General features: G+C 31.6%; 1 protein-coding gene across 1 annotated transcript in view; it reads right to left on the bottom strand.

Annotated features, from left to right (window-relative positions):
- Window positions 1-12,068, bottom strand: part of POF1B (POF1B actin binding protein) — a 108,719-nt gene continuing 96,651 nt past the window's right edge. The window contains exons 10-15 of the mRNA XM_049644025.1: window positions 11,663-11,776; window positions 10,718-10,870; window positions 10,277-10,396; window positions 8,701-8,829; window positions 7,801-7,883; window positions 1-317 (exon numbers count right to left, since the gene is read on the bottom strand). Of these exons, the coding sequence (XP_049499982.1) occupies window positions 179-317; window positions 7,801-7,883; window positions 8,701-8,829; window positions 10,277-10,396; window positions 10,718-10,870; window positions 11,663-11,776 (738 nt within the window). The 3' untranslated portion in view covers window positions 1-178. The remainder of the gene's footprint in view (window positions 318-7,800; window positions 7,884-8,700; window positions 8,830-10,276; window positions 10,397-10,717; window positions 10,871-11,662; window positions 11,777-12,068) is intronic.

The raw sequence follows: 12,068 nt of genomic DNA, 5'->3' as shown, positions 1-12,068 counted from the left end.
CATGTATGAATCATCCCAAAGTTTCTTAATTCACATTATTTATCAGTAAGGAAAACATGGAAAAGTCTTTAAGAGAAAATCAAACTGGAATATTTTAGTTTGCTTTGGTATTTTACCACAATTTTTGAAGGCTATTTGTTATATTTAGGATATATATAAATTTCTACAACTAATATGACTATAAATACCCAAGTGAACTTACACAAGCCCATTTGTCTTCTGTTTTCTCAATCACAATAGTCTGTGTGTCACTACCTGGTGGTATATATTCATAGTCATCATAAAGGAGTCCTAGGATTGGATATTGTGTCCTGTATCTATACAAAAAAAAGTTAATTTACCAGCTGCACAAAAAAATGACTCTCCTTCCTTTTTAGTCACTCCTAGTTCAAAACCCCTTATTAAACTAACATGGCTCTGAATGCCTTTTAACTCTAAAAAGAAAATCCCCTCTTACTGTAAAAAGCTTTACTACTATTATTTTAAAAGGGTAAAAGGGAAGTACTTCTGCTTCTGGCAATGATGGACCACTGGCAGCACAAGACAATGATCCTACAGAAGGGAACCAAATGATATGAACCATACAAGTGCCTAGTTCACTGCCTAGAGAGTTTCTTGGTCACGGGACAGGGAAAAGGAAGCCAAATAGATCCCTGCAGTCTCACAAAGTTGAAGTGACTGAATTTCAAGTAAAGGTGTGCCAAAGCAGCCAGTGTGGGGTAGAACACCAGACAGGAGAGAACTATATAGATAGAGGTCAAGAGACCTGTAGAGGGTTTTCTACAAGTCTTTGGATGAGTACTGATTAGTGGAGGCATGTGAAAAAGTTACTGAACCTGGGGAAAGAACTAGGAAAGAGAAACCTAGAAATCCCTGGAGCTCACACAGTAAAGGGAATAGTTTGTGTGTCACTAACAAGAGTGGGAAGACCTTCCTAATATGGTGGGCATCAGGAAGAAACTACAGAAAAAATATTGCCTTAGTAGTGGGATGACAGTCCCAGACTATAGGTTTTAACAGTTTAAAAGAAGTACTTAAAAACAAAGTTAAAGAATAGAATTCAATACACAAAAATCAATTTTAATCTTGTGTACTTGCAATAAATGATCTGAAAATGAAATTAAGAAAAACAATTCTACCACATGGTAACCACAAACACAAAACCTATAATAAATATACAACAAAATAAAGAGAAAGAAAGCCAAACACACCATTACAGAAACTTACCAATCACAAAGAAAGAACACGAGGAGAAGAAAAGACAAGAACTACAAAAAAAGAAAGAAAACAAACAACAAAATGGCAATAAGTTATTTTATCAATAGTTACCTATCAATAGTTATTGTAAATGTAAATGACTTAAATGCTCCAATCAAAAGCCATAGGTGGTAAAATGGCTACAGAAATTAATACACATCTATATGCTGCCTACAAGAGACTCACCTCTGACCTAAAGACACATAAAGACTGAAAGTGAAGGTATGGAAAAACATTTGCCTTGCAAATGGAAGCCAAAAAATAAAAAACAAAAAAGCTAGGGTGGCAATACTTATATCAGACAAAACAGACTTAAAGACTGTAACAAGAGAAAGAGAAGGGAATTGTATGATGATAAAAGGATTGATCCAACCAAAGAATATGACAACTGTAAATATCTATGCAACCAGCATTAGAGAACTTAAATTACATAAAAGCAAATGTTAGCAGACATAAAGACAGAAATTGATAGTAATAGCAAAGAACTTTAACACCCCACTTACATCAAGGAATAGACCATTCAGACAGAAAATCAATAAGAAAACAGTGTCTTTGGCACATTAGATCAGATGGATATAACAGATATATTCAGAACATTCCCTCACAAAGGAAAATATGCAAATTCTTTTCAAGTGCACATGGAATGGTCTCCAGAATAGATCACATGTTAGGCCACTAAACAAGTCTCAATAAATTCAAGCAGATTGAAGTACCATGCATCTTTTCCAACCACATTAGTATAAACCTAGAAATCAATCACAAGGGGAAAAAACTGGAAAAGCACAAACACATGGAGGCCAACCAAAATGATACTAAACAACCAACAAGTCAAAGAATAAATTAAAAAAAACATGAAGACAAATGAAAATGGAAACACAATGGTCCAAAATCTTTCAGATGCAATGAAAGCAGTTCTTAGAGGGAAATAATATAATGATGACAGGCCTAAATCAAGAAATAAGAAAAATTCAAATAAACAATCTAATCTTAACACCTAAAGGAACTAGAAAAAGAAGAACAACAACAACAAAAAAAAAGCCCAAGGTGAGCAGAGGCAAGGATATAATAAAGATTAGAGAAGAAATAAATGACATAAAGACTAAAAAAAAAAAAAGAAAGAAAAAGAAAAAATACATAAAACCAAGAGATGGCTCTTTGAAGAGATAAGCAGAATTAATAAATCCTTAGCCAGACTCATCAAAAAAAAGAGAAAGGACTTAAATAAAAACATCAGAAAAGAAATAAGTAACAACAGACACCACAGAAATAGAAAGCATTATAAGAGAATATTATGAAAAATTATAACCAAAAAATTGTACAACCTAGAAGAAGAGGATAAATACCTAGAAACATACAATCTTCCAAAACTGGATGAAGAAGTAGAAAATCTGAACAGACTGGTTACAAGTAACAAAATTGAATTAGTTGAAAAAAAAACTATCAAAAAATACAAGTTTAGGACCAATGGATTGATTGGTAAATTCTACCAGTTAAAGAAGAATTCATACTTATTCTCTTCAAACTATTCCTAAAATAAAAGAGGAAGAAAAGCTTCCAAAAACGTTCTATGAGACCAGCATTACCCTGATACCAAAACCAGACAAAGATAACTACACTCAACAATACATTAAAAGGACCATTCACCACGATCCAGTGGGATTTATTCAGGGGATGCAAGGATAGTTCAATATTCCTAAATCAATCAAAGTGATGCACCACATCAGCAAAGGAAAGATAAAAATCATATGATCATCTCAACCGATGCTTTTGACAAAATTCAACTCTGTTCATGATAAAAACTCCCAACAAAGAGGGTTCAGAGGAACAATACCTTAACATAATAAAGGTCACATATGAAAAACCCACAGCTAACATCATACTCAATGGTGAAAAACAGAGCTTTTTCTCTAAGATCAGAAACAAGATAAAGATATCCACTCTCACCATTTTTGTTCAATATAGTACTGAAAGTCTTACCCACAGATATCAGGTAAGAAAAGGAAATACAAGGCATCCATATTGGTAAGGAAGAAGTAAAACGTTTATTATTTGTAGATGACATAATACTATACATAGAAAATCCTACAGACTCTATAAAAACAATTGGAAGTAATAAATGAATTCAGTAAAGTCACAGGATACAAAACCAAAGTACAGAAATCTATTAAATTCCTATAAACTAATAGTCAAGCAGCAGAAAGTGAAAATTAAAAAAACAATCCCATTTACATTGCACCAAAAAGAACAAAATTCCTACAAATAAACTTAACCAAGAGGTCAAAGACCTATACTCTGAAAACTATAAAACATTGATGAAAGAAATTGAAGACAACAAACAAATGGAAACATATACCATGCTTATGGGTTGGAAGTCTTACTATTGTTAAAATGTTTATACTACCCAAGCAATCTACAGATATAATGAAATCCTTTTAAAAAAACCAACATTTTTCAGAGAACTAGAACAAACAATCCTAAAATATTTATGGAACCATAACAGACCCTGAATAGCCAAAGCAATCTTGAGAAATGGGTAAGGGGCATTAAGGAATCTACTCCTGAAATCATTGTTTCACTATATGCTAACTAATTTGGATGTAAATTTTAAAAAATAAAAAATAAAATAAAAAAAATGTGAATATTATATTCATCTCTAATAGGAAAAAAAGAAAGAAAAACAAAGTAGCAGGTGTCACAATTCCAAATTTCAAGATATACTGCAAATCTGAATTTATTAAAACATTATGGTACTGGCACAAAAACTAGACATATATGTCAATGGAACAAAATAGAAAGTCCAGAAAGAAACCCAAACTTATATGGTCTATTAGTCTAACAGAACAGGCAAGAACATACCGGGGAAAAGATAGTCTTTTCCACAAATGATGTTGGGAAAACTGGGCAGCAACATGCAAAGAATGAAGCTGGACCACTTTCTTATACCACACACAAAAATAAACTCAAAATAGATTGAAGACCTAAATGTGAGACCTGAAGCCATAAAAATCCTAAAGGAATCACAAGTAATAACTTCTCTGACATTGGCCTTGGCAGCCATTTTCTAGATTGCACAGCAAAGGAACCGTCAACAAAACAAAAAGGCAATCTACTGAATGGAAGAAGATATTTGCAAAGATATATCTGATAAGGGGTTAACATCCAAAATATATAAAGACTGTTTATACCTCAAAACCAAAAAAAAAAAAAACAAAAACAAAAACAAAAACCAACAATATGTTCAAAACAAGGTCGAAGAACCTGAGTAGACATTTTTCCAAAATAGACATATAGATATCCAATAGACACATGGAAAGATGCTCAACATCATTAATCATCAGAAAATGCAAATCAAAGCTACCATAAGATATCACCTTACAACTTTCAGAATAGTGAAAATAAAAAATGTCAAGCTATAGCAAGTGTTGGTGAGGATGTGGAGAAAAAGGAAACTTAGTGTACTATTCATGGGAATGAAAATTGGTACAGCCACTCTGGAAATCAGCATGAACTTTCCTTAAAAAATTAAAAATAGAAATACCATATGGTCTAATATTTCTACTCTTGAGTACTTAACCAAGAAAACAAAAATACTAGTTTGAAATGATATATGAAATGGATAAGGAAGATATATATCTATATATCTATATCTATATCTATATCTATATCTATATCTATATATCTGTATATGTATCTATCTATATCTATCTATATCTATACCTATAGATATAGATATATAAAATGGAATACTATTCAGCCATAAAAAGATCAGATCTTGCCTTTTGTAACAACATGGATAGAACTAGAGGGCATTATGCAAAGTGAAATAAGTCAGACCAAGAAAGAAAAATACTATATCATTTCATTCATATGAAGCCTAAAAAAACAAGTACACAAACATGATGCAGAATCAGGCCTGTAAATAGAGAACAAACTGACGGTTGACAGAAGGAAGTATTGTGACAGTATGGACAAAATGGTAAAGGGGATTGGGAGATACAGCCTTCTAATTATGGAAAAAGTAAGTACAGGAATAAAAGGCACAGCATAGGGAATATAGTCAATTATACTCTAATAGTGTTGCATGGTGACTAATGGTAGCTACACTTGTGATAAATGTAGCATAACATATAGAGAAGTTGAATTACTACATTATACACCTGAAATTAATGTAACATTGTGTGTCAACTATACTCAAATAAAAGCACTGGGTGTTATATGTAAGTGATTCATCACTAAATTCTACTGCTGAAACTGATATTACACTATATGTTAACTAACTAGAATTTAAATAAAAAACTTAAAACATAAAAAAAGAAAAAGAAAACAATTCTATTTACAGTAACATAAAAAATATAGTATACTTAGCAGTAACATAAAAAATATAGTATACTTAGAAATAAATTTAACAAAAAAGAAGGGTAAGACTTATGCAGTGAAATTCTCAAATACTATTTTAAGAAATTAAAGAGGATCTAAATGGAAAAGGACTCCATGCTCATGGATAAAAAGACTTAATACTGTTAGCATGGCAATAATACCCAAAGTTTTCTACATATTTAATTAATCTCTTAACAAGTTTATCCTAAAACACATATGGAAAAGCAAAGGACCAAAAATAGCCAAATCAGTCTTGAAAAGAAGTTTAAAAACTCATACCCCTGGTTTCAAACTAAAAAGCTATAGTAATCAAAGCAGTGTGGTACTTGCATAAACAGACAAATAGATCAGTACTTATATAAATACAAGTAGATCAATGGAGTAAAACTGAGAGTTTATAAATTTAGCCTTACATTTATGATCTTGTGATTACTGACAAAGATGCCAAGTTAATTTATTGGGGCGGGGGAGGAAAAATAGTATATTCCACAAAAGATATTGGAACAACTGTAAAGCCCCATGCACAAGAATGAACTTGGAACCCTACTTAACACCATATAAAAAATTAACTCAAAATAGTTCATAGATCTAAATGTAATAGGTAAAAGTATAAAACTCTTAGAAGAAAGCTTGGGTATAAACCTTCATGACTTTGGGTTAGGCAATGGTTTCTTAATATAATACCCAAAGTACAAGTAAGAAAAGAAAAAAATAGATGAATTGGACTTCCTCAAAATTAAAAACTTGTGTTTCAAATGATACTATCAATACAGTAAAAAGATAACCCATAGAATGGAAGAAAATATTTAGAAGTCATATCTCTGATAAGGGAATTGTATCCAGAATATATAATATTTCTTGCAATCTAACAGTAAAAAAAGCAAGTAGTCCAGTTTAAAAATGGAGAAAGAATTTGTATAGTCATTTCTCCAAAGAAGATATACAAATGGCCAATAAGCACATGAAAAAATACTAAACATTAATTATTAGAGAAATACAAGTGAAAACCACAATAAGATGCCACCTCCCATCCTTAGCATGGCTATAATCCAAGAGACAAACAGTAACAAGTTCTGAGGAGGATGGAGAGAAATTGGAACACTCAATACGCTGCTGGTGGGAATGTAAAATTGTACAGCTGCTTTGGAAAACAGTTTAGCCATTCCTCAAAAAGTTAAATGTAGAGTTACCATGTGCCCCAGCAATGCCACTCCTAGGTATATACTCAAAAGAAATGAACACATGTGTCCACACAAATCTGCACACAGATATTCACAATAGCATTATTCTTAATAGTCAAAAATTGAAAACAACCCAAATGTCCATCAATTTATGAATGGATAAATGTTGTATATCCATATAATGTAATATTATTTAGTAACAACAAGCAACGAAGTATTGACACATGCTAAAACATGGATGAATCTTGAAAACAATATGCAAGGTGAAAGAATCCAGTCACAAAAGACCACATTTTATATTATTCCATTTATATGAAATATCCAAAATAGACTTTTGCTGAAACTGTTCTTAAAGTGTCACTTTCTATTTGATTTTGCTAAATTTCTGGGATGTAAGCTGTGGTCAAATTGCTATTATGAGAGGAGATGCCTAAGAATGATGTCTACATAGGAAAAGGCAGAGCCAAGAGATAAAGAAAGACATATTTCTGAAGACATGTTTTGAGCATACAAATCCATCTGGACACCAAGCAATTCCAATTAAGTGAATTAACTAATTTCCATGTTAAGTTGAATTTTTGGCATGTGCAACTAAAAGAATATTGACTAATATGGTTGTTTAAACAACAAATTTTGTTTTTCACTTACATTGTATTTGATATATTATAAATACAGGAAAGGTGCTACCGAATTTTATTTACTATAATTGCTATGCCCTTGTGCAAATATCCGTTCTTCAGTAGATTTACTGCCCTGCAGAAAAGAAACTCTGTCTAGGGGTGTGCATGTATATATATATATATATAAATATATATATATACACACACACATACATATATATATACATATATATATACGTATATATATGCTATAACTTGGATTGTATATATATATATATATATATATATATATAAATTAAACATGCTATAACTTGGATTATATAATAACCAAAGTTGCATTCAAATTTCATTTAAAAATACATTACTTTTTTTTGATAATAGTAGTCTTTCCACCACTGGAGGGTTGGTTATGAGATGAATGCATTTCTTGTCTCAATTTTGAGAGTTCCTTACAAATAAAAGAAAATATAATTATTTGAAAAAAGTAGAAACATGAGGTAAGAAGCATGTTTGATCATTTAATAAGGTTAGTAAGAATAATTACTTTTTTTCCTCCCCCTTTAGCTTGGACATAAGAGTGTTTTAATCCCATCTGTTAAATACCTTATATTATTGCTTTGTGGTGCCAAATAAGTTGTGTTATATGCCTGTGCAGGAATTCACTAACTGGTGTAGGATCTCTTTATTTGAGGGATTACATGATATTGAATGGACATGGTTCTCAAAGATGCGAAAGTTTTTGTCCTAAAAAGTTTGAAAAGTATAGTCATAGCAGAAAAGCACTAAAACTTCAATATGGAAGCAGGTATTATTTCCTAACTGAAAATCTATCACTGATCATTATTACAAACACCATTAGTTCAATAACAACAATATAACATCAGCCACCGTTTTTGGTAGTTCCTTCCTTCAATATAAACTATTTTATAACAGATCCTGGACCACATGCTACAGATACAGAGAGGAATATAACACAGCCCTTTGCTGAAGCAGCTAATATTCTAGTAAAGAGCTCACAGTCTTCCTGGAAGTTTCACTGCTAATGAGATATAAAAGTAGAAATATTAAATGCACAATAGCACTCTTTTTGCTTTAATTCTTGCTTTCATTTGAATTATATCTCTTCAAATACGAATGTTGCTCTTCTTCGTAGTTACATTCTACTTAGTGAATAAAGTGAGTCTTGGAAACGTGCCCTTGTCTAATTCATGGGAAGTATTTATCATACCTGAGTTCCTCTCCACCTCTATCACTTCCCTTCTTACCTCTGACTGACGTTTTATAAGGGAGTCCTTCTCTTCCAGCAAGCTTGTCAGTTCATGAAGCTTGAATTGGAAGTCACTGCAAGTTCCTTCTCTTCTTGAAACATCTTTTTGGTACTGATTTAATTGAGTCTAGTGATTTAAAAGAAATAAGAATTATTATACATATGATTTACAAAATAGCTAATTGAGTTCCAAGAGGTTAAGTGGCATAAAGTCATACAGGAAGTTATGAAATGAAGAGCAAAGTGCCAATAGTTGTAAACATTTGTAGTGTTTGATGAATAAAAAATGTGAATTAAAATGCCAACAAGAGTTTCTCATTTTTTAAAGGTGTCTTTCCTATATAGGGCTAAGCATTACTTAAGTAGCAGTCCTAGGCCACAAAGATTAAAATAAAGCTAAGAAATAGGTACTTTAGATTCCTTCAGATATTAATTAAAGAAAACTCACTAATAATAACCAATATTGTATTGTGATTTATAGTTCACAAAGTATTCCTCTGGCATGATTTATCTGCTCAGAGCCTGGAGCCTGCTTTGGATTCTGTGTCTCCCTCTCTCTCTGTGCCTCCCCCACTTATGCTCTCTCTCTCTCTCTCTCTCTCAAAAATCGATAAACATTAAGAAAATGAAAATAAAATCCTATTCACAAAATAGTTAAATGAGATTACCAGAGACGTTATATGACATAAAGTCCCACAGCTAGTAAGCAACATAGCTGCAATTCCAAAACAGGTATTCTGACTCCAAACCCCACCCATTTTCTTCTGCACTACATTATGTGCACATAGACGGATGTTAAGTTGAAGTGTTATTAGTTATGTTAGGATGAAAAAGAAACAAGTGAAGGTAATCTTCTAGAAAAATTGGTAGGCTTTTGAACAAACTACATTTTGTTTCATTTTGGTTTGTGGAAAAAATTCTACGGTGGTATTTGGAGAGAAAACCTATGGTCAGTTTTTCCATTAAATATTTAAGTATATTTAACTATTTTATGAATCATTAAATTAAGAATTAGTCAATTTGATGTAGAATTGCAAGATAAGGTAACATATACTTATTCTCACAAATATAATCCTAATTTTGAAGCCAATTAAAGGTACATAATTCAACACTGTTTTTATCCTTGTGCTTGACAAAGTTCTTGCTATGTATCATCCTTCAAAGTCTAGTGAGGATTTTTAAAAATCAAACTGTGGTTTTGCTGGATAATCTCAAATGTTGCTTTTGACTGCACAAGCATGCTGTAAGCAAAATCATAACGGGTTCCTCCCAACCACTAAAAGTAAATGAATAAAAATAAAAAAACCAAAACACTGAACTTAATGTTTTATTTTGCTTTTCTAGAGAAGGTTAACATGATTAAATTAAGGTGATTAAATTTAAGAAGATTAAATTAGAAAACAATTTAGCAATATCTATACACAGTAATATGTATTTAAAAAAGGTTCTCTGCCATATTCCTGACTCTACCTTTAGTTGTTTTTTTTTTTTGTAGCTGTAAACTTGAAACCATCATAATCTTATTAGAAACTTTGTGCTGACCTGTGTATTTATGCACTGGAGGATCAACATACCCTTAACTTGCAGATCTCTCTATCTTTCTCCATTCGTAAGTTTTTTACCATCTCCATATAATGATTGCCAATCTCATCCATTTTCACCTGCAGCATCAGGCCTATGCAAGTCTCAGAAACCTACAGAAGGCAAAATAACTTTCCGTAGTTGGATTGTTATGAAGGAAATACATATTATATTATAAGACTTATTATAAGATGAAAACCACACGATTAAACAAAGCATTGAAATGACAAGAGTGGAATTGCATTATATAGTTCAAATGGCAGTGAGATGAGACATAACCACATATGAAATCATCAGAAAGCAGTCCATATATCTTCTCAAGAGGAATGGGATATATACACATGTAAGATATGCATATATTTACTGTTGGAAATTCTAGGATTACAATGGTATAACTAAGGCAATAATGTGTATTTAAAACAAAATTTTAATACCTGTATTCTGAGATTTTTATTCTCTTGCTCTAAATTACGCTTACAGTAGTCCAGTTCTTTTAGTTTATATTCCATGTCTGATAATGTATGTCGAAGAGAGAGATTGTTTTCTTCCAATGCTTGGCATTTTGAGGTTGAATCTTGAAGTCCTTGCTATAAAAAAGACACAAGTAAATAAGACAAAAGGATTCTACTTTTTTGGAGGAGAGTAATCTCTTAGTTGATTAATTCAATAAATAAAGCAATATTTTTCCATTATATATTTACCTTTACATGGTAAATTAGATCAGCTGTAAAATAGATTCTTGCCCCTAGTGTGATATGCTTATCTTGAATGAGAAGGAATTAAGACTGAACAAATTTTCAGTGTTCCAATTTAGCAATCTGACTCTTGCTACTCTTTGACAATATTCTGCCTTCTAATAGGCACCAAAATGATGATATACCTGATTATTTATGTGGAAACTGAGAAAAAATATGAGACTGTCATAGGAGTGAAGATTAGGAAGGGATGAGCCTTAGGGACTCATAACAATTTCTTAGAATCATCTCTGCTCAGACATCTGGATAATACTTCCAGAGTTTATTCATTTATTCACTGCACAAACATGTGTTGAGACTACAGAACCTTTTTAATCAAAATATTAGTAGATTAAATGAATGAGTGTACTTAGCTCTTCAATATTTATACAATTTTTGTCACCCAATAGCACAGACAATTGTGGATTGTATATACTTTATATCTATATCATACAAGGTTATCTGTTCTTATGAGAAGTCTTTCAGTCATTGTAAATAACCAAAGCCACTCAAGTCTCATATGAATAAATTGTTCCATCATATTTTAATTCTGTCTGTATTATATGTCATAACTAAAATGTGTCAATAATTGTGCATATGAAAATCTATCAATCTACTTTATCATCAATGAAAATATCAACTTACCTGCTGCTGGCGATTATTTGCTCTCACTGATGCCAAGAGTTCTTCATACTCTTTTATTTGAGTTTCTTTGAATGCCAAGTCTTTCTCAAGTCTTATCTTGTCATTTTCCAGTGCCTAGAAGCAAAATTATTTGTTATAATTCAGAAATTGTCAACAATCACATAATACAAAGATTTGTTTATACTTGAAGCCTTAAATAAGCACTTGGTTCATCTGCAGCTGTCTAATAAAACAAAATTCTAAAAAATCAAGCAAAATATAGGATACAAATGGATGAAACTTTAAAAACTTGCATTCTAAGAGACATTTGATGAACCAATTCTAAGTTCAATGAAGCAGAACCTTCAAATTATTTTAATGTTTTGCCCCAATCTACAAAGACTTTTTGTTAATCCCAGCAGATGGT

Source organism: Panthera uncia, chromosome X (assembly GCF_023721935.1).
Source record: "Panthera uncia isolate 11264 chromosome X, Puncia_PCG_1.0, whole genome shotgun sequence".
Classification (NCBI taxonomy): domain Eukaryota; kingdom Metazoa; phylum Chordata; class Mammalia; order Carnivora; family Felidae; genus Panthera; species Panthera uncia.
The sequence above is the reverse complement of the archived record's forward strand: the minus strand, read 5'-3'. Positions and strand labels throughout refer to the sequence as shown.